Source organism: Halyomorpha halys, unplaced genomic scaffold, assembly GCF_000696795.3.
Source record: "Halyomorpha halys isolate HHAL.00 unplaced genomic scaffold, Hhal_1.1 Scaffold890.1, whole genome shotgun sequence".
Classification (NCBI taxonomy): domain Eukaryota; kingdom Metazoa; phylum Arthropoda; class Insecta; order Hemiptera; family Pentatomidae; genus Halyomorpha; species Halyomorpha halys.
In genome coordinates this window covers 139,134-163,729 of record NW_027106803.1, presented here as the reverse complement: position 1 = coordinate 163,729, position 24,596 = coordinate 139,134, and the positions used below count along the sequence as shown (strand labels likewise).

The window sequence follows — 24,596 nt, the reverse complement described above, 5'->3', positions numbered from 1 at the left end:
GCTATTTTTTTTTTAAGGTAATCCATGTCAAAGGTGATGTTTGCCTGGTTATCTACAGGTGACCAACCTATTCTAACCATAGTTGGGGGTCAAGTTTTTCATTTTGTAGGACCGCCACTTAATGAAAAAGTCAACGCTCCTAGGCTGAATTCGAACCGGCACCGCCCACAGACCTTAGATAGATAGACTAATGCCTGACCCCTGAACTACGGTGCAGCCCAGCACTAATCCTTAAAAACATTACATTCATAAAAATATGACAAAAAAAATTTAGTTGTTTTAAATCAGAAAATAAACAATTAATCGGTTACTAAAAGTAGTCAACTTGCAATTTGATATAAAGTTAAATAAAATATTTTTTTAAGTATTTTTGTTTTATTTACATTATTTACATATTATCAATTATTAGTACAAATTTACAAAATTCAATACAATTTTTTTTTTAGTATTTATATTGTGAAACACTCTATAGAACCAAAAATAAAGGATTCAGAAATTCTTTAAGATCTTCACTCTTTGGTCAATAGACAACCACATTCACATTCTTCTTTTTCCAAAATCCCTTTCTTAATTGTTCAACCAGAACAGCCAAGGTCTGCTTCTGATTCCCCCAATGGTGGTGTCCTACAAAATTTTCTTGGCAATCATTTGCTACTTTTAACAAATTTAAAACATCTCAACAACTTTTCGTTAATGACATGTTACAAGCCACATGCTAGACTACTACAAGTTATGAGTTTATTTTTACTTTCTTCAGGGGACTTTAAAAATATCTTTATCTGTTTCCTGTAACTATTATTTTCATAAATTTAAAAATTATATAGTATTCATCAAGGAACCAAAATATTTATTTTTGAACCAAATGGTAAAACATGGCATGGGATCTCTTATATTATTTTACCAAAACGACCAATTTTAAGGAAAAGCAGGAATAGAATTTATTTACCTTTAATGAATTCAAACTTAAAAATTTGATTTTTGGTTTTTAATAGAAAAACTAATTTAATCAACCAACAGCTATTGGAAAAAATTATCTTGGTGTTTTTTCTCCACAGATGATAGTAATATTTTTATAGTTATAGGAAAACTAGGTTCCATTAAGAGTATGAGGGTGAACAAAATATAGACGGTAATTTTAGTATTTTGCCTACCATGCAGATCTGAAGTAACTGATGTAGGGAGGGGATTGATATATGGATAATAAAGATTTGGGAATGAGCTCGGTCAACGGTTATGCTCTGTTTTGTCCTCAGTACAACCAAAAATGAGGAATATCTGTCGGTTGCAAAATACATAATCTTGGAGTTTTAAGCCCTGGATACTTTTACTTGGCTGAAGGCACAATTTGGGAACACTACATAATTTCAATGTCAAGTGTAAAGGAGAGCCAAAGAATTTCAGGGTGAGCAATAAAGTTTAACCTCCAAGAACAAGTTCTAAAAAAATAGCATCTGTATGGTTCAAGTGTCACTGAACATGACCACAAGGTCATTGTAAAAGAAACTAACTGTCAAAAGAAAAGGCATTCACACCATTTTCCAATTTTAGGTGCTTTTTAAGTTATATAGGGCCGTCGCTAAAAAGGGGTTTTAGTGGAGCGGGTTTCCCGGAAAGAATCGCCTTTTAATATCTTTGTATTATGATCTCTTGTGAGATTGTAAGTGTCTGTTTTAAAGGTAAGATAAGTAAGGCTACCACGGGGGGCTGGAGTGGCGAGTTTCACACCGTTTTCAATTGCAGAGCACTTTTTAAATATTGCTTGATTTGACTATGTTAAGTATCCTCTTCCTACTTTTCTGTGTTTCGAAAGTCATAGGACCTTTACTAAAAACGGGTTTTAGTTGAACGGGTCCGCTGGGAAGGATTGCCTTAATTTTAATATCTCAAATCATTCATAAGGATCATTATGGCCATCAGGGATATCCTTTTTCAGACCTCAAAACATGTCTTGACAAAGAATAAATAGTAATAAGTGGAGGAGAAGGAAAACAATTTGATAGGAATGAACAAACAAGCCAAAGATCATGTGCGCAATGAGATTGAGAACTCACCCTCAAACTTTTGAACAAAAAATATCTGTCTTTAAATCGGTGACAAAAATTTGTATATCTTTCAGGAGGCTACATTGAGAAATACTGAAAGTACAGTTTGTGTTAATCAATGAATGTATATAAAAAAATTACCATTTAGATTTGAACCACACTTATGCATAGCAAAAATTAATAATCAATTACCCTGAGATAAAGTACAAATAATTCTATTGATAACATTCTTATTATCAAAATCTTTTATGAAAATTTAAAAAAAAAAAAAAAATAATACTACAGGAAATCCATTTCCAAATTCAAAGCTTCTAAAATATTATTGAGTTTTAAATTTTCTAGTAATCTTTGGTTTTCATATGGCCTATAAGGTAGCAAAAGATTTAAGTCTTTGCAATCATTAACAAACATTTTATAGTTGCTGATCAACTGCAATATACTGTGTCCCTGAAAATTCATCTTTGATGCTAACCAAACATACAGTTTTGGTTCAATATTACAATGAAGAATGGCATTGGTATTACTTCTGAATAACTTTTTCATTAGTTTACAGGCCTGGCGGTTTATAATCAAATCTTCATAGTTCAAATTAATATTTCCCTTATCAAAAACAGTCCCCTGAAATAAATAAAATTCTATATTAAAATAAAATTATTTTAAAAAAATAGAAGATTAAAAAGAAATATCTTAACCTCTACAACCCATGTAAGGTTTTGGGTTTAGTACTTGGTAAGGAAGTATTGTTTCAAATAGATGTTGAAAGGAAAAATAACATACAACCTAAATATAATAAATAATATAGTGCATAGTCAACATTATTATAGATCAAGTAAAACTAAGGTATTTGCGAACAAGATAGACCAACAGAAAGTACTGCCAGTAGGGGTTATGAAAAACACTGATAAGGGCTGTTATTCTTCTAATTGGAAGTTTATAAAGTATCATTAAAAAAAAAAATTAATTCAAATATTATGTAATCACTGAAATTCCTTCATTAAAAATGTAATTAAAATAAATTTGAGAGCATAAACTGATTTAAGCAAAATTAAGGGTTGACCTCGACTAAGACGGATAAAAAGAAACAACAAAACCACTTCAAAACGATAATAAATACACAAAAATTACAAGTAAAGCAACTACACACATAGAACTGTTAGGAAGGTTACAGAGCAATGATAAGCTCATAGTCTACTATCATCTGCACAAGTGCCAAATTTAAATTGCAGATATGGAATAATCAAATATTTTCAAAAATATAATATAATTCATTAATTAAACTATAATAGAATAAATATACAATTTATAATAACTCTATGACTAGTTTTATAGACCTTTAGATTTAAAAGAAAAGACCAACAAAAGCTCGTTAATTTTACAAATAAAATGCAATACACACTATGCTTAAACTATCAATCCTCTATGAATATAACCATCACTATTTAAACACAACATTTTTATTTTTTGAAAAATAAGTTAATGCAGTTAAAATAGATAAGCTTTCCTGAAACCGACCCTATTACAAAAAAACAGAATTTACACCAAGCATAGGTCATGTTTTTGAAATAGTCAGTGAACTAGAATCAAATGCACAAGTGATTACAGCTTGCCGACTTATTTATGATATTTTTAAACAAATTCAATATATGTATATACTTTTTTTAAATACCATAACAACTAGTACTATTACCTATAAATTAGTAATTTATAGGTAAAGCTTCTATAAAAGAAGAAACCTTTACATAACAGACATTGATGGAGAAGATAATTCTAGAGAATAAAATTGATGCCCAAGTCTGTACAGAAGGGTTCTGTAAAATGTGGATTCAAACGCATTAAATTTTAAAGTTAATAGGAGTAAGAGAAGTCTCATTGTATAATATTCTAACAGTTATAAGGTTTCCAACAAATAAAAAAGAAAAGTTGCTTTTTTAATAACTGCAAACATAAAACAAGTATACCTCTTCAAAATCTTCAACAGAAAGTGGCTGCCCAACAGCCCAGTAGAATAATCCTATGAACACTGCTGTCATATCTGGTGTCTCATCAACAAACTTTTGTAAAAACAGTTCCAATCCTTTTGACGGAACGTACTCTCCAATCAGACCAGTACAAATCATATCTCTTATATCTTGATTTTCATCTAAAATAAGCCTTACAGCAGACACCCATAAGGTCAACTCTGTAAATAAAATATACATAAACAAATCTAAAAAATAAAATAAGATTTCAAAATGAACACAAACACAAGGATAAACTGATTTTTAAAATAAAAATACTAGCTAGGCATTATTAAGTATTTTTGTTTAGTTAAACAACAAGGTTATAAAATAAATTCTTAAAGTAAGAATTTTAAAAAGAGAATTTTAATGCCTTAATGGAAGCGTAAGGAGCAAGTGAAAATCTTGAAAAATTTCTTTTCCTACCTGTTTTTAAATCAAATTTATGCTTCATTAGTAACAAAATTTTGAATTTATCAATAATTCACTGATAATGATTGATAATTTCACAATTTTTTCAATACTTTAGCATAAATAGTTACAGGCACGAGTCGATAGCAAAAATAAAAATCTTTAAATTGTAAAATTTTCACTTTACCCCAAAGCTTCTCACCCACTCATATACTTGTCAATAAATACATGACATTTCTTGGTGCAACATATTTTATCATCTTTTATATCATTTCCTTGTTTTATCGTAAATGAATTTGTCATCATTTTGAGAAATAAATTTCTTGATATAATGAATAAAATGCAAGGGATATTGTAATATTGATAGAAATTATCACCATTCCACAATTGCAACTATTTAATTTAATTTCCACAATCACTTTATTATAAGGCTTTTCAAATGACTAACATCCCTTGTTATCAATCCAGGATTGATTAGTCATTTTTTAATTTATTTTATTTTATTTCCTTTTTTTCAGCTATAAAATGAACTTGATGTTTATTAATTGAAGGCTGGACATCAACAATGACAAATTGAAAAAAAAAAAAAGACAAAAGACTTAGATTTTGGCCCAAAAAGAAAAAGCAAATGCAATTGACAAAACAGCCTATAATGCCACAATCATATTAACTGATAATGTGGATTGTATTATCCATAGTAACATGGATTGTGGCATAAAAGCCCCTTTTAAGTTGTTAGGGATTTAGCTATCTTTTCGGGTCAAGATCAATTTTTTTATTTCTTCTTGATCTTTCCCCTTTTCCTGTAGCCTAGTGTTAAGTACATTTAGTTTACAGCTAGATCCATAGGATTTTGTTTTTCTTTTTGGTACTCAGTACATTAAAGATGTCTAGTCTTCAAATGTTAACATAAAATACTTAAGATTCTATCTTTCCAACTTATTATAAAATTAATTTCATACAACATATACAACCCAACTCCAGAAAAACAATAAATGAAATAAATAAATTTTAATATAATTTAATCATACTATGTTTACTAACTAATAAAAAATAAATACATACTACATTCTATTGAAGACATGTTTAATAAAACAAAGAAGTTGTTTGCAAGCAATTCAGCTCCTGCAAATCTACACTGATGGTCAGCTTCTGGCTGAGAGTAAATGTCGATAAGATCAACGATCAATTCTACATCCTTGTTATTCAAAGAATTATTCTAAAAACAAGTAAGAGAAGCAATAAATTATACATGAGTTTACAAATAACAATAAAACAATAACTGACCAGCTTACCTTTAATCTAAGAAAGCTGTTGAGGCAAGTTAATGCATAACTGACAACAGATCTGTGGGAATTCTTGGCTACATTGTGAAAGAATGGAACTATTTGAACCTGCTCAGCTAGCCTACTGAAAGCATGAGGAAAGAATTGGAAACATTTCAATAATTTGACTAAGTCTTCCTGATGATTCTCGACTCTGATCTTTTCTGCTAAAATTTCCCCAATCACTTCAGATTTTTTGACTGACTCACTAAATTGATGTTTTATTAAATGATCATTCATTTCCAGCTTTAAAGAATCATGAATATCTGGACAAAATGTCGAGGAACTATTCGAAGAAATAAATTCTAGAAATTCTAGTGTCATTCCTATTACATCATACTCATCAGATTGTAGTAATTTTATGACAGCATTATGCAGTTCTTCCACATTGGTGCCTTTAAAGTTTAAAAGAAATAAAAGGATTGACGAATGAACCAAGAAAACTTCACACCCAAACTGATCATTTGGCTTGTTCAAGAATAGGAGGTCTTTCAGAACATTTTTCAATAAGGTAATGATGTTATGAGAAATTACACTAAAATAGTTAACAACCATGTGAATTATCACTAATAAACAAGTGTCTTTAGCAATAAATGAATGTTTAGGATTATTTAAAAATTCCATCATTTTTACAATCCATTCATTAACGTGCGATTTCATTTTTTTACAATTAAAATCTTCTAAAGTTCTGCTTTGCTGAATCAATTTCAGGACCTTTAATTAAAAATATTATTAATAATAAGCAGCCTTGAAAGCTTTAATTGTTGGTTGAAGTTAAAAAATTATTTCACAATATGCTTACCATAAGTAAATAACCATGGGCATGATTTTCATGCGATGTTTGAGAGATATTGCTCATCAATTCATTGATTTGTGACTCATAAGAAGACGATGCAATGAGTGATGCCAAAGCAGTAGCTGCAAGAACTCTGGTTTTCATTACACTACTTTCAGCACATCTCATAATAAACGGAACATATTTCAGTAGCTGTAATCATGGATATTATTTAATTTAATTCATTTTTAAATATTTTAATTAATGGTTAAAAACTTTATAGTTCTATTAGTATAATAGAAATAATTTTATCAGTACAATAGAAATCTTTGAAATAATAAAAGATCATACCTGTAAATTAGAATCTGTCCCTTCCAATGATGAAGGATAAAGCCTCCCCAAAAGAAGTAGAACTGGATAAAGAGCTGGATACATATGGTTAGTTGAAGAAGCTTCCAAGTGAGAAAGAATCTCTGAATATAGTATTGGGTACCTGAAGGGAGAGGCATTTAAAAAATAAATAATTCAAGAGTTTGTGGTATTATCTTAATTGGCGTAATAAACCATTACAGAATATTTTATAATATGAATTAATTATTTTATTACATCAATACAAATAAAATATCTGGTTTTTTTTTGGATCCTAAGTATCCTGGAATGTAAAACCTCTGAGTTTGAGGGGGTTTTAATAATTCTTTTTCTTGGATGATTACAAAGGTTTATTGTTGAATATAAAAACCCAAAACTAAGTCCAAGGCACAGTATGTTCCCTATTTTAATTTTTTTTTTCAAATGATAGAAAGGATTTTGCTTCTACCTTCATAAATAGCCAATATGATGCCATAGGAAATTATCTAATCAGATCATCAGGCAGGATGGTAATGAAAAGTTTAAAGGATCATCGTTAAGTTACCTTTGACCTAAAATCGGCCCTGTAGTTTAGGAGAAAAGCCACAAAAAGTAAACATAGAGATATTTTTTTATTCAATTTTTGGAGTCTATGTATCTTGAAGTATAAAACCTCAAAATTTGAGGGGATATTATTATATTTTTTTTCTTGGTCAATCACTAATAACCAAATAAGTAATTGAATACATTATCAAGTTGGTTATTTCAATCATACTAAAATTATAAACAATGTTAATTTAAAACAAAATAACCAATTTACCTTTGAAAAAAAAGTCTCCCTGTCATTCTGTTTCTCCAACTGAGAGTTTCAGATTTCCCTCTTGGGACCCCAAACACTCTTGACATCAATGCACTTAGCAAAAGGGTAGAAGAATTTCTTTCCTTGAAAAATAAACCAATTTTCAATAAGAAATATAGTGGGTTTTAACCAGACCCAGCAGTTATCATAATGATAAATTTTTGACTATCATATACATTTATTTTTGTGGATCAAGGACAAAAAAAATAAATAAATAAATAAACCCATCAAATTAGTTACTGGCAATTTTTTATTTTTCGACAGTGGCTAACCTATTTGTAATGTTTATTCACTGATGCAATACATCCCTGTACTAATTTTCAAAATGAGCCTTTTAACTGGATAACTTTAATTTCAACAGTTTTTAGAAAAGTACTTCTAATAAAAGTTCTTGTTCCTAAATCGACATGACAATAGTTATCAGACTGGCACATGCAAGAACTTGGGTTTTATTTATGCATTTTTCATCATTCTCCATTACTTTCTATGACTTTAAAAGTAACATATTATTTTTCTTATCTTAGGCTTCCCATAGATATATAATACTACTCTTATTTCTGGAAATGTGTTTTCAACCAGAAAAAAAAGACTTATTTTCTTAAGTTAATTATCAAGTCCTTTCATAGTTCATATTTATCCATTCTTCACAACAAATAAAAATGTGAAATGGTTAATTATTTCAAATAAACAGAATCAAAAGTACTTTGGAGGAAGGTTTTTTGAAAAATGTGCATTTAAGCCCTGTCAGACTGTTTCAATGAGAATGAGATCTACCTAATATTCAAGATTATCCAATTGTAAATTGAAATACTGAGTTTAATCAAAATTTTAAGAATGGTCTGAGAGAAAATTGGAAAAATGTGAAAAAATCTATTCTATAAAGTGCCACCAACAATCAGTTGATTTTATTGAGAAAGTTGATATCACACTCCAAAAATACACACAACGTAGTTAACCTAGGTAAGATAATCTATAGTAAAACTATAAGCTTTTATGCTTTTACTCGCTAACTTTTCATGGTTTGATTACTTGAAATACATTTCTTCTTAAAAAAAAAAAAAAAGAAGAGCTTCAGGATATATTATTTTAAATAATATGATAGCAACAAATAAATAATTACAGCCCAAGTGTTAGAGTTGAATCCATTTATCGCAGTAGCAATCCCCTCTGCTACGTAAGGGCCAACAGCTTCACCCAAGCTAGATCCTCGATAAAGGGCTCGCAGAATATTCAATGCATGAAGTTTTCCTATAAATTGCATACATGATCAGATTCGATGGATATATAAAAGAAATATAGCATGCAAAAATATATTAAATTATATAAGCAAACAATATAGTCCTACAGCCAGGGCCTAAAAAGGTGCTCGATTCAAATATCATGTACAGTATAAGTCTGGGCCTCTTTTATCTTGGCTACATGTTAGATACTAAACTATTGCCTGTTCACTCCACTGGAAGTTCATTTTATAATACAAAAACTAATATTTTCATTCAGTACTAAATATTTTTAAAGCTATACAAAGCTTTAAAGACTCTTCTTTTAAAGTAAAATAAATTTGACCCTTAAAAGAGAAGAGCTCTTTGATTCCAGTATTTAAAGATAAAGTTTTTTTCGAAGTCTCTTTTCAGTCATCCTGGAGGATTGTAAGGAATGGAAGAAGAAGTAAGGTCAGAAACAAGTAGGTTTGGGTGGTTAGGCAGTAGAACAGGTAGGCAATCCTTCCTGGCCGGACCTACCCCACTAAGACCCCCAGGGAGCGACAGTCCTATATAACTATTGATTAAATGCTTAAAACAGGAAGATTATACTTTAAGAGAGGTAAATCGAGCAATATTTAAAAAGCACTTGAAATTGGAAAACAGCGTGAACTATGCCTATGAAGATAATCATTTTAACTATTTTATATTGCATTAAATACTTTCAATTTGATTTCTAATAAAATCTGTATGTCCTAAAGTCCCATGATATACATCAAAATTAATTCACAAGTGTTGATTTTTCAGTTTTTAGATAAAAAAAAGTTTGGTTTCTACTGAAATGATTACTCATTCCGGCCCTGGCTCTAGGACTGTTATAAATTTTATCATTTTATAATACACAGCATAATTACCTTCTGAAGATCCTTCTTTGGCAATTTTTAGAAGAGATGACATTGCTCTATGCAGACTCTTACATGACCCACTTTCCAATTCACTGCATATAAGCCCCTATAAATATAACAGAGTAATAAAATGCATATAATTGAAAAGTTAAACTGCAAAAATATGACCAATCTACAATAAATGTTGTTATAAAGTTTTTTTTTTTTTATATGATTGCATATACATATTTGGTTCTAGTTCACATTTTAAGCCATACTCTAAATATGTTTTCGAAATAGTGTATTAACACAGAATTAATGGAAACAAAATCTTCAGGAATGGAAGAAATCCATGCCTTCAAAAATTAAAGTAATAGGCACTAACCACTTTATTATAGGTACAACCAAATATAATAAATATGTAATGATATTTACTGTTGAAAAATATATATTCCAAAGTAAAATAATATTGCTTAAATTGAGATGCCTTGTAACTTAAAAAAAAAATTTAGTAATATTTAAAAAAATACAAGTTAATCCTTTATTCTAGAGAAGAATAAAAAGAATTCCGGAAGACAGAAAAAATTATATAAGTATTCTCCCAAACAATGGTTGAGATGAGATGTCTCTGGAATCGTGGGTTGATTTTTATCACATTTTAAAGTATTAAAATTGTATTGTTAATTTTTTTGGTTTATTAGTTATTAAAGTTATTGAGTATTTACGGCTAAAGTGACAAAAAGAAGAAATGTCTAAAATTTACTTGTACTATGAATGGTATCCCTGCACTCCTTCTAGTAGCACTTAATTTTTCATTTACCAATATATGATCCAATGTTTTATCTAACCATTTCTTAGGTAATTCATGAAGTTTACCAGAATTGCATCTAAAAACAAATACATATATATAATATTCATAAATCATTAATTTTAATAATTGAAAAGGTTAGCAATACAAACTTCCATAATCTCCCAGCAAGTTTGGAAAAACCAATGTATGCTTGTTCAAATGCTCCTCTATGCTTGGTTTCTGCAAGGAGGCTAGTAAGATGTTTCCCGATACTCAGAATTTGGTCTTCAGAAAGAAGACCATGTTCTAAAAAAAAATAATAATACAAAAGCAATCATTATACTACTTTACAGTATCAAATGAAACCAATTTTAACTAATATAAAAAACTATCCACATCCTTTATCAATTTAATTCTTTCTAACATAATTGCTATATATACTAAATTAAAAATAACAATTTTAATCATTGTGTAACATATTTGTGCTAATATTAAAAGATAAATACCAAAAGTTTATTGAAAAGAACATACCACATTTCAAACATATCAATAGCTATATGAGCCACAGGGACACATGCTTAATAAACTGGAACCTAGATATTTGTTTTCAGATGGGGTCCACTCAGCATTGATAAGATAATAGACAATCAAAATGAACAAAAATATTAAAGGTTGGGAAAAGCTCACTCAACAGCATACTTCATTACGTTAATAAGCGATTATGAACTAATTCAAGAGATCTTGTAACTAACAGCATAATCAACCTTAAGTTAAAATTTCTTTAATCCACAATATAAGTTTCATACAACAGCTTAGTTTTTTATAACATTGTCTAGAAACTATGATTTGCTGTTACCATTTGAAGAAAATTGCTGGAAAATCACATCCAATGATTGTCGAAGCTTACAATGCTCTCAGTAATTCAGTGCTTTGAGTGGTTTAAAAAATTCCAAATGATAAATAAAAAATATAGAAGATGACTAAAAAAGTTTGAAGACAGTATATTCGACAATAGCAAGCAATGTTGGATAAGGACGACTTATGGACCAATTAAATGTGACATAAGAAACCATCACCATGCCTTTGAAAGGGATGAGAAAGATTCAGAAGATGGGAAAAAGAGTTCCAAATGAAATGAAAGAAAGGCAGCAGGAAAACAAAAAAAATTTTTGTGAAATGATGCTCACCAAATACAAAGAAAGTAATTTTCACCTAATTTTGAATGGTAATGAAAAGCTGATGTGCTTTGAGAATCATATGTGTAGTGAACGATTGACAATGATAAGGCTAAATTGTTACAAATGGAAGACAATGCTTTGTGTTTGACAGGATTGCAAGGGTATGATCTATTATGAAGAGCTACAATCTGGCAAAACCATTAGTACTCAACGCTACAGACAATAAATGATATATTAGAAACTAGTACTGAATGAAAAACAACCAGAATATTCAAAAAGGCAACACTAAATGGTTTTGATTCATGATAACGCGCCGTCACATACAGTAAAACCTGTCAAGAAGAGAATTAAGGTGATTCTTTAGGAAATCGTAGCCAGACTTGGCTCCATCTGATTTCTTATTTGCATTTAAAGGACTCAACGTTGTGAGTGCTGCCTCAAATTTCATCAAATTGTACCAAAATGACTCTAAGTCTGATTTACCTTAAAAGAGTAGGTACAGTTTTTATGGCAGGACTTTCACAAATTTTCAGAGATTTGGAAAAATATTTAACTAGCAATAGGCAATACTGTGAATAAAATATTGTTTTTCAATTTCATACATGTGTATTTTCTATACAAAAATTTGTGTTTCATAGTTAAATACACAGAGGTTATAAAACAATTCAAAGAAAACATTTGTTCTTCAGTTACCAATCTTTTTCTTCTTAATCTTATAATTATAATTCTTACAGAAATATTGACAATAATTAGAGCCTTTCGTTGATTTTTTTTTTTTGCTTTATGCTGTCTTTGACCAAGCATATTACTACAAATTTGACTGCATATTATATGGTATAAATCTTCCATGCTTTCTATAAATCTGATCGTTATGGATCATTAGACCACACATATATGTTCAAATCATAAAATGCTCAGTACAGACCTACCTCCATCATTTTTCTTAATGCTAGCTCTCTCTGATAGTTCTCCAAGAAGGAGCGAAACTTCTTTCACAGTTCTCCAAGAACATAATAGGACCATTTGAGAAGTTACTTGAGGTTCACCATCTTTCTTTGATTCACCTTTTTATAAGTAAGTATTAATAAAAAACAACTAGAATATTAAACATATGACAACAGTAAAATATTTAAGAAAAAATGTTTCTTACTGTAACTAAAATCCATTGGGATGTGGCCTTCAGGAGATGAATTATTTACAATACAAGCAACAGTATCATTACATTCAAAGGCTGTTTCAATTATATCCTCTATCAAAGAGCACCATTTCATATCATCTCCAATCTCTCTAAAAAATCAAAGCCAAAGTATTGTTTTGTTTTCTCCCCTATTATTAGTATATCTATTATTCCTATATATGTATTATTGTTATAAGAAATAGTTCCAAAATAATTATATATTCCAAGAGAATTATTTATTATGCCTTAGCATAGCTACATCAATATATTGGGTTACTACAGTGCAATAATCTATCTACAGTTTTGTTTTATTTTTAATTGAAACATAAAGTTTTTTCTATGATTTTAATTATTCATATTTTTTTAATCTCCCCCTTTATTGTACTTAAATTTTTACTTTAAAGTTCTTATCTATTTCATATGTTTCTGTGTACAATGCAGGGGATGGTGTATAGTCCCTAGAGTCCATAACAATATTCTCGGCCAATATTACAACTTTTCTAATATTCACACCTTCATAAGGCTTTGAACTCTCGACAATACAAATTATTAAGAATTACTGGGTATCCAAATTGGTAATTTTCAAGAAACCTTGACAGACATTAGGTACTGAGTACTTTTTACTTAAATTTTAAAACATATAATCTGATTTCACAGTACTTAAACAGAACAAAACTTCCTAAAAAAAAAAAAAAACCTTTGAAACCTAAATTTCAACTTCGAATAAATTGCATTAAATAACTTTTACAACTGATTTCTATGCATGGAAAATTAATCTTAACAAAAATGTTGACTTTTATAATTATTAATATAGCTGTAAAGTACTTCCCAAAATAATTAATTAATTTGAAAATTCAACAACTAAAAGATAAGATCAATACAATTTAAATTTTTCAAAAATTATTGAGTAAAATTAGAAATATTTTAATAATATTAAACTTACTTGAGATCTAATGCTTGTAAAATATGCCTGATTACAAACAAATGGCCATATAATGGACCAGATGATGCAGCTCGTAGTAAGCTTTCTTTAGCCACCTGTAGCTCACCTTTTAAGGCTACCAAGGTAGACGTCAAACAAAAATAGCTAGTGCTTTGGGTTCTAAAACATAGCAAATAATAAAAATCAAAACAAAAAACAGAAATGTTTTCTATAAATTAATACTATACAATAAAACAATTTTTATTGTTGCATCAAAATTCAAAAACATTAAGTAAAAATATTACTTACATATTTTCATCATCAATAATTCCATTAAATGAGGCCAACAAACTCATATAATATCCTGCTGAAATACTGTCAGGAGGCCTGATACTCGAACTTAGAAGTAAGGTGTGTTTAATATAATCATTGACATGTGATAGGTTCTACAAAAAAAAAAAAAAAAAAGTAGTAAGCCAAAAAATAATCCTCTTTAACTAAAGTAAAGTAGGCGATAACGTCACTAAATGATGAGCACGTTGAGGCAAATCAGGCTTTTTCTCTCATGAGTTTTATAACATTGAATTAAGTACATCAAGCATTGATCATGAGGTAGTTGAAATGGGTAGCTTAAATCTTTTGGTCTATTATACCGTCTTAACACAACCAAAAATGTCATAATGGTCAACAAAATAACATACAAGACCAAAAATTCAAATAGGCATATAGTAAAAAAAAAGTATATTAAATTTAATAAAATTTCTAACATCAAATTACTCAAAATTGAAAGGAAAAGGCTGGTTAAGGAAACAAAAAATCTAAAGTCCCATACATAAAATATAAAACCAGACAAAGCAACTATTATGAAAATAGTAATGAATATTAAAATTAAATGCTTTTGATAGTTTAATTAACAACATAAATAAATATGTTTAAAAGTATTAAGAAAAGTATAATACATATTCTACTCAAATATTTAAAAAAAAATGTTAATCTGATAAAACGTTTTGACTTAAGAATTGAAATTTTTCAAGCAGTCATTTATGTAGATTCTAATATGAAATTTGGAATACAAATCCAATGGGTAATGTTTCTGAGTTAGATTGAGAAATAGAAGGGAACAATTGGGACTGATATTGTAGATTTGAATTCTGATAGGATTCAATGGAGGAATTCATGCAGTATATAATTTAATGTCAAAAAAGCCATGTTATATTAAGGATACATAGTCATCATCTTTTAAAATTACTTTTTTAATGAGTTATAGATCATTTTTTAAATGAAGTGTATGACCGCTTAATTTGGAAATCATAATTGTAGTCTTCTGATCTTATATTATTCAGTGACCGCAAAAGGACAAACATTTAGTTTAATGAGAGTTGGTTGATTTGAATTTCTTGTTGATACATCGCATCCTTCTGATCTATGGCTGATAGAACAGAAAATAAATTTCCTGCCACAGATGGACTTGGGAAGAAGATTCCAGTGTGTTAACCACTGTGCAGCCTTACAACCTACCTTGTCCCAAAGATTTATTATAATTGTGGGCGATTCAGGAATATTCTACATGTGCATTTAAATAAATTACCTCAAAATTTAATAAGCTAGAAGGATAACATGAAAGCAAATCTCTAGCAATCACTTTATTATCTTCATAACTATCCAACAAACAAGAAAACAAAATCTGAAAAAAAAAAAAATATGTATTAGAATCTAAAGAAACCAATCCAAATTTAGTTTTAAAAAATTAATTAAATAAATACTAAATGTTTAAATGTTTTTGAAAATAATTACTTCTGCAGATTTTAGGTTATAATCACCATAGATGCCAAGCTGCTTCATTAGCGCAAGACCTCCTAATGCAAATGACCGTCTAGATGGAGAAGATCCTGGAAATATTGATTCAAAGCAGGCTTTTTTAAAGTCTGTAACAAATCTTTGATATTCTTCAAGAATACAAGTCAAATTTTCATTGGTCATTTCACTTCTTGCATTTTTTCGTTGTCTGCGCTCTAAAGCCGAACGACTATCTCTAACTCTAGTTAATAACTAGAAAACAAAAATAAATATCAAAAAGGTGGAGAAACGAATTTTAGAATTATAAAGATGAGTTGACACAAATAGATATACAGCAGGTATCATTTTTATATTTAATAACAAAAAATAACATAAATAATGAATAAATACGAATAATTATAAAGTTTTTATCATATTAATAAAAACTTATTCCAATATATGATAATAGATTTCTTACTTCATTATTAATGGTCTAGAGTGTAAAAAAACAAAGTATCTATATATGCGTATATGAATGGAGGTTTCTGTAATTAAATCTATTTTTGTTATAATTCCGCTTTTAATGAAAGTTTAATCATACTAAAATGGCAATGTGTGGGCTACAACAGGTGGTTGAATAATAGATATATTTTTATTAAAAACATTATTGTTGTGAATGCATCACAACAATAACGTTTTTAATAAAGCATCAAACCTAGAAAACATACCACTGATATTCAGTAAGGTACATTGAGATGCAGAAAAATACAGTAAAAAATCTGGATATTTTACAAACCTTTTTAGAAACTGCAAGTATGTTCTGCCTTACTGCGGGGTCTTGTGTAGATAAATTGTAAATAAAGAAAGTTTTAATTAGATTTAATTCTACAGGAGTGAATTCTTCAGTTGATTTAGAAGTTTCTACAATAAGAGATAAACAAGATAACCTAACCTAAAAAAACAGAAATATATCAAATACAGAACTGTAAAGAATAAATAAAATATAATAATTAGTCAATAAACAAAGAATAAAAATCACTCAAAACAGTTTGTTCTAAAACATTAGGTAAAAATAAATTCCAATGCTGATACAAATGAGAGATCAGGGAAAATTTATCGTAAATATTTCAGATAAGATTTGATGAATATTAGTTTATATTCCACAAAAATATAAAAATAATCAAATAAAAATACTGAAAATAGAATCTATAATCCCATGTAAGGAAAATAAAGAACTATTTCATAAATTCATATACGATAAATGGAATATACAATATATAAATAAGGAGAATAAATGGAACATAAAAATTACCATTATGATCACTTAAAAATTTCAATGTATGGACACTTTTACAATAAGGAGAACTAATTAAATATTTTTGTGAAACTATAAATTTTAAATAATGTGTATTATTTCTGTTACATTAAAGAGTATAATAATTTATAAAAATGTACTTTGAGTTTTGCATAATAAAAATCATATAATTAAAACAATGAAATATCATATAATAAAAAAGTAGTATAAAACACATATTTTTCATACCAAAGGAGTTTTTTGTCTACTTATATATTCTCTATATCAGTATTAATACAAGTGCAAATAAGTATAATGGTTACTTTAAGGATATATTCTTACATCGTCATCAATGTGGTACAGGCATGACTCTAAAAGACTTATATCAACCAAGCCTTTCCATGTTTGCAAGTCATCCTTTCCAGATAAAAGATTAAATTTTCTTCCAATTTTTAAACATGTCAGTATCACATCTATTTTTTCTTCACTATTCCCCAACCCTATTCTGACAATTAAAAAAAAAAACTAAAAAAAAAAAATTAAAATATTAATATCTATTGCCAAAACAAGATACCCAGTAATATGTTCTAATACAGGCGGATGGTTTCTTATAACAGCAATGAGGAGCTGCTCTAAAGGTGCTGACAATTTTGAATATAAAAGTGGCTTCACCCAAAGTTCAAACCATTCTGATTGGTCCGTTCTTTCTTTCAAGTCTTGACAGATTAAGGCTTCAAGGGAATTTAGAGCCTGTAAATGGTAGATATTTAAGTAAATGGGCAAATAACAATTGTCTTTTATGATAAAATTAAATAAATATAATTATGGTTGGTTAAAATTAATTAATTAACATTTTTAAATAATTAAGGCAACTTCATTCATGGATATATAAACAAAACGTTAATATAAGACAATTTAAAATATATATAATTATGAGAGATAGTTGACCGTGGGTAACGAACAAGGAGAAGATGGTTGGGGGTGCGGTCAATGATAAACACAAATAAGTTGGATTAACCTATTTTATTGTGCCAATGTTTCGGCTAGAGTTTCTAGCCTTCTTCAGGGCTGTTAGCTGGAAAATCAAACGCCTAATCAGGCAATGCATTAGACGTTTGATTTTCCAGCTAACAGCCCTGAAGAAGGCTAGAAACTCTAGCCGAAACGTTGGCACAATAAAATAGGTTAATCCAACTTATTTGTGTTTATCATTGACCGCACCCCCAACCATCTTCTCCTCATAAAATATATATATTTCTACACTGACATCTGTCACTTAGAATGAGCGATTCATTTGTAACCAAAACATATTATACAATTACATAATTTGAAGATGGACTGGCCAATGCAGCAGAGAACAAAGCTTTCACTAGACCAGATGTTTGGGAGATGATTTCTCTGACAGGAACATGTGAAACTAATACTGAAATAGCTGCATGTTTACTTCGACGATCAACTGGCATTTCTGATAAATCTTTTAAAATAGCTTTGTATACACCCAGTTCTGTAATAAAAATTTTTAAATTCACTAATCATATTTTTATAACAATTAAAAAGAATAACATATTTTTATTTAAATAAATGTAATGAAACATCACCTAATAGGCATCTATATTTATCAGACCTGCCTTAACACCAGATGATTTAACCACAACCACCAATGAGCAACTAACACCAACTGGATATAGAAGTAATGGCTAAAGATGTTGGAAAAATATAGATATTTTTATTCAACAGTTTTTCCAAAATATCGATAATAAAAATACAAACATCTAGAAGAACGTTGGGTTCAATTACAAAAAAACCACAATAAAGTTGCTAAAACTTAGACCAATGGAAAGCTGTATTTGTTTCACTACCTATAGTGGCTGAAGTCAAACCAATAAAATTAAAATTAAACTTGTACCACAACCCATGAAGGGTCAGGGGTACAGTACTTTGTAAAGAAGTAGTGTTACTAGAACACGTTACTAATACAAAAATCCAAAGATGTTCCCAGTAATAAAATACTTTTTAGCAAATACTAAAACAGTTTGGTTTTTAAGATAACGAATATTCATGAAAATTAAAAATTAGAAGTATGTGAAATTGATGTATTGGAGGATTTTTTCAAGCAATCTATGGCTTTCACATGAACATTCTGAACTCCTTATGATTTTATCTAAATCCAATGTTACTACAACAGTTGCAAAGCTAAATTTCTGCTCTTCCAATCCATATCATATCAGTTCCTTTTAAATTGTATGCCTTAGTAATGGAGAAAAAGTAGATACAAATAATGAAAAACTCCTCTAGCGTTTTATTTAATATCTCCAGTTCTAATTTGTTTACAAATGTCTAGTTCATGCCATTTTGTATAATTTAAAGGGCCCTAAACCATTCCTAAGTTTGTGAAAGATTGGTTGATTCAGTACAGTACAATGCATGGTATATACACCAAAGAATCTAACTTGGTTTTACTTTTAAAAATGTACAAAAACATTAATATGAAAAATTGAGAAAATTATATAAATTTTTTTCTTCTTGGCTCCTAGGGACCATTGAAACGAATGGAAGAATGTGTGTCCAGTATGTTTTTTTATCACTGAAAGAAATTTGGTTAAAACCAGTAACTCCCTCCCTCTAAGAGTATCTAAAAGAAAGAAGAATAAAACTATTTATATTAGAAAAACAATATGTTTTTTCCAGTTCATAAATAAACAGTAGGATTTTTCATTTTTAACAGACTCAGGAAAAAGAGGCATCATTAGATAGTAATGGATCTAGAGGAGATATAGAAGAAAACTGTTTTACTTACCAGGAGAGATAGCTCCTATTGAGGCAACATTAGAAAGTGCTGATAAAGCAAGATGCCGAACAGCATCCATGAAATGATCGATATGACCCCACAAATAGACTAAAAATGAATTCAGTAATTGTTGGTTTAGCAGATGTGGAATCTTTGTATAACAACGACTGATCAACAATATACATCTCGCAGCAGCCAATACAATTCCACTTTCTGATGCATTCCTAGAATATAATCAATCTTACATAAATACATTTATAAGTCAGTAAGTGAAATATTATTTTATAATGGTGAAATGTTGCACTAAATGGTATTTGTAGGTGTTGATATAGATTTTTTATCGTCGTGTATGTTGAAAAAAGATCAAGAAGCAGAAGGCCTACACTGTTTAAATCTAAATAAAGATGTCATTCATAAGTTTACATCTACAGCACAGTACAGCATTTAAAGATAATACAAGTTTATATCAGTTTAATTTAATTTATAATTTAATTAAAAATAAAATAAATTTTTCTTCAACAATTATTCTACAACTTAAAACTAAATGATTCAGACGATAGAAAACTTATTTAAATGTGTATTTTTTTTAATACTAACCTTTCTTCAATCATTAGCACAGTTTGATGGAGAATGTATATCGCAGGTTTGTTAGTATCATTAATACTAACAACTGATTCAAAATCATCTGGTGACAGAACATTCAACAAACCAGAACAAAATGATAACATTCCCAAATCATTTCTTGATTCTAAAATGAAATTGTATTTCTAAAACAAAATATATATATTTGTCATTAGCATATAAAGTTTCCCATCATATAATTAAAAAATATAAACCAACCTCTAACCACTGTTTTTTATCAACATTTATTGATGTATGCACAGCTAAAATCCCAGAAGCAGCTCGTGTGTCCAAAGGAAGATCAGAATCACACAAAAGATTTACAGCTATATTAGATAAGTTTCTTGTGGAATTTACAGGATACTTTTGACAAAGACTTATGCCTGCTTGTACACAGCTATGAATTCCGGATATAACAGATAATTTTTTAATTGGTGCTTCCTCCTTGCTAATTGAAATAAATAAAATATTTCCAAAAGATTAATCAATTTTTTTACTTTTTATTACTTTTCTAATAGCTCAAGATGAAATAGACTAAACATTTTCTAGTAAAAGGAAGCATAATGATTTCATATCATTAAATAATCATAAAATTGGAATAAGATTCCAACCATATATATGTCAATTACACTAATTTTGATAGTTTTAACAACTTAGATTAGAAAGCTAATGTATATTTTTAGGATAAATTTTATACATTTCATTGTATAGTATATTTTTTTCATATTCCAATAAATAATTTCAAATATTTTTATATACCATAAAATAATTTTATTATGTCTTCTCAAAAAAAAAAACTAACAATTTGGCACAGTGCATGCATAACACAACTTTTACTGAGAGCCCTGCTTTGGATCAGTAATAATTAGTTGTTACAAATTCTATAACTTCTTAATTATTCATGATATAAATATTCTTCCAAACTATATTCATTACTTAGGTAATAATTCATATTTATGGGTTTCATGTGGTGCAAAAAACGAAAATAAACTTTTTTCCTGCTTAGTATACAACAGTTTGATAAAAGGTAACTAAATAATGTATATATATTAAAGCTTTGGAATGGGATCGGGAGAGATTAGGAGCTTTCAGGCTGTCTACGATTTCGTAATTTGCCTGTAGATTTTTCTTAGCTGGTTTGGTAAAACTCATTTCCTCCTTTAGTTAATCATAAAATCTTTAACATTACTTACAATCCATTGTTCATTACTGTTAACAGTTAGAAATGGTTATTTATTTGAATTAAATGCACTTAAGAAGCTTTTTTTTTTTTTTTTAATTTGTCATTCTAGTCCTGTCCAACTATTTCAATGAGGGGAAGACTTAACTGATATTAAATACTACTTAATAATATATTGATTTACTGGGTTTAATCAAAATCATTAGGTCTATAATAAGAAAAATGCCAAAAAATTGTAACTCAATAACATAAAGTGGTACTTCCAGTTAGTCGGTTTTAATATAAAATTGCAGTAACCTCGCAGGCATACACCTGTTCTAAATATGTAATTTTAGATTCTTATAATGTTTTGTTTTGGTGCTAGGTTGTTCACACATATACATATTACAAATACATGTAATTTAGTGAGATTTGGTTATCTGGACTCCGGAGGTCTTAAAACGTGTATTTCTGTTAAAGACTCAATTTTGAAAGATACAAGATATTGCATACATAGGTAAGTGAAAGTAGTAATCACCCCCTAAGCTAGAGTATTAAGTATTCATTAATCAGCCATATAATATTCATATTAAAAAAAGGGAGAATTAATGAATAAATAAATTTAATTATACTAATACTTACATCAACTCATTGTGACATTTTATAAGAGAATCTTCGATAAACTTATGTAACAGATGCACACAAGGCGAAAAACAATAAACAGATAAATGTGGATTTTCTAAACAAGTTGAAACAGTAAATGAATAATTAGCAATGTCATCACAGTTTAAATTTGTTTTTATAAGCATTTTTGCCAGATGTCTTAACAAATTATCTTGAATAGAATTTTTTAATTCCATAGGGGCTGAAGATAAAAACCTGTAACCATTATGAAAATTGTAACTAGCAATATGAATATAAAAAAACAAACTTTCAAAATCTTAAAGACTTACTTTAAAAACGATTGTAGTAAAGGACTATCTTTCTTTAGATTTAGGAATGTATAAGTTATAATGTCAATTATAAGCTTGGAATCAGTGTCTGTTTCACCATTACTAAGCAAATTGAATATCTGAAACCATTAGAAATAAGTAAAGCAATTTGTTTAGAAAATAAACAGACAATACAACATACTGTATTCAAAAGAACCTTTTTCAATTCCCGAACTTGAACTTCTACAGTTTCCGCATCCAATAATTTGGTCATCACTGTTATATCTTGGTTATCTAAAATATTTAATTATGTTGGTCAGACATTCAAAGATGAATAAATAAAATTAAAAATAGTCTCTTACTGTATGCATTTATTATAAACTGAAGATCTTCTCTTTTAAAATCTCTCTTGATTGGCTTGATTTTTTTATCAGAACTGATTCTTAAAGTTAATCCATTCATGATTATTTAGTAATCTTAGGGATAAAATCTGTCAGTATAAAGTAATATGAGTGACACTTGTTGAAAAAGTGCTAAGTTAGTTGTATTAACTAGAAATTTTGCTGACAATGAGGAATGGGAGATAAATAATTGAAAAGATATAATTTTATAATTAGAAGAACTAATTATTTAAATAGATATTAAAAAAATCCAAACATTAGCTTTACAGATTATTTGCGAAAGTGTCATTTGAAATAAATAAATGGCTCCTTAGAAAATGATCTTTATCAATGATGCATCCAAAAATTCAATTTAGTAAACATAAACAAACAAGATACACGTGAGAAACATATAACCAAACAATAACCTTCTGGTCATGACACCCCCTGTCAACACTCCAGTGTAACCAAAAATTGTATGAACATAAATACATGCTAAAGTAATTCACACTACATAATGTATGCTTTTCAATTTTTTTAGCTACTGATAAATTTGTAAATGTTATATTTAAAAATTTCATGAGATTTTGATTATGTAAATTTGTTTAATACAAAATATCAATTGTTTGTAAGAACTATAAAAACATTTTCGGTAAAAAACTTAAATTAAATCTTTAGTTAGTCTACCTGAATGAGTTGTTTGGTTGAAAGCACTATTTATTCGCTTCTTGAATAAAAAATAGAAAAAAATAAATATATATTGCCAGGTTTAATGTATTTAATCATGATTTGGACATATTCTAATTTTAAATAACTAGATTTATAATGAATTAATGAGTTATTTATTATTAATTAACAGGCTATGATAGGGATGTTGGAGAAAGGTAGTAATACTCAAATGGCCTAAAGATAATGAATCCGATTGGAGCGCCCTCTACACGATAAACAGAATTCTTTAGCAGTTTCATAATCAACCTCAGTATGTTCTTAACTTACGGTGTGTTCGTGACACTAGTGTTAATGTTGGCTTTTTTACCCTTATAAGTTCGTTTAGTGCGCGTGTTCTTTTATAGTTCTTGGCTAGGGTTTTAGTGACTTCATGTGTTTCATTTTTATTTAAATTGATGTCAAAATTATGATTTCAATGGAAAAAGTAAGTTTTAAATAGTTATTATTTGAGTTGGATGCTACTTGTTTGGTTTTTTTCCTATTTTATTTGTTATGGGTGTGTTATATTAGATATTCGTTCCATTTTCTTGCTACAAAGAAGTGTTCTTAAAGTTTAATCTAGAGGCATGTTTACAAACTAGTGCTTGTTGTTTGACATATGCATGCAATACTTAATCTTTTTTGTGAATTGGGATGACTAACATGGTAATTTTTAGTTTCAGAATCTCCATTGGTCTATAGCCGGTGATGGCAATTCTCTTTCTTGTGGTATTTTTACTAATAAGTTCGGAACTAAGCATTCGATGGCCTGCCATAATTATATTTAACAGAACTCAATTTCCTATTGCTTGTCAGGTTTAGTAGTACTTATCATAGGACAATACAAACTATTTCTTAAGGTATTTGGGTTTTGAACTCTTTGTTAAAATGTATTAGTTTTAAAATGTAATGTTTATTCATAACATAATTTGTAAATAAATGTATTTCTTCACAAGTTTAACATATTTTATGAATCCTCAAATTACCCTAACCTTCTTTGATAATCCCTATGATATCTATCCTTTGATAAT

The 24,596-nt window shown here is 28.6% G+C and overlaps 1 protein-coding gene across 2 annotated transcripts; it reads right to left on the bottom strand.

The window, feature by feature from the left end:
* Positions 1-326: 326 nt before the first annotated feature.
* THADA (Thyroid adenoma-associated protein homolog) lies at positions 327-23,293 on the bottom strand. Of its 2 annotated transcripts, XM_014430439.3 has the most exons (29): positions 22,840-23,293; positions 22,695-22,771; positions 22,499-22,617; positions 22,188-22,424; positions 20,606-20,834; positions 20,363-20,532; positions 19,775-19,989; positions 18,300-18,481; positions 17,552-17,727; positions 17,320-17,482; positions 16,480-16,635; positions 15,702-15,956; positions 15,496-15,591; positions 14,217-14,353; positions 13,929-14,087; positions 12,959-13,095; positions 12,738-12,872; positions 10,801-10,936; positions 10,604-10,727; positions 9,871-9,967; positions 8,878-9,005; positions 7,719-7,840; positions 6,902-7,043; positions 6,578-6,763; positions 5,746-6,489; positions 5,516-5,669; positions 4,001-4,221; positions 2,452-2,660; positions 336-624 (listed from the first exon to the last, which is right to left on the bottom strand). In XM_014430439.3, exons 1-29 carry the CDS (start codon positions 22,937-22,939, stop codon positions 576-578), a joined length of 5,055 nt encoding a protein of 1,684 aa, XP_014285925.1. In that variant the 5' UTR covers positions 22,940-23,293; the 3' UTR covers positions 336-575. The 2 variants fall into 2 exon arrangements, with proteins under 2 accessions (XP_014285924.1, XP_014285925.1); XM_014430438.2 differs by having other exon boundaries at positions 327-2,660.
* Positions 23,294-24,596: the final 1,303 nt, after the last annotated feature.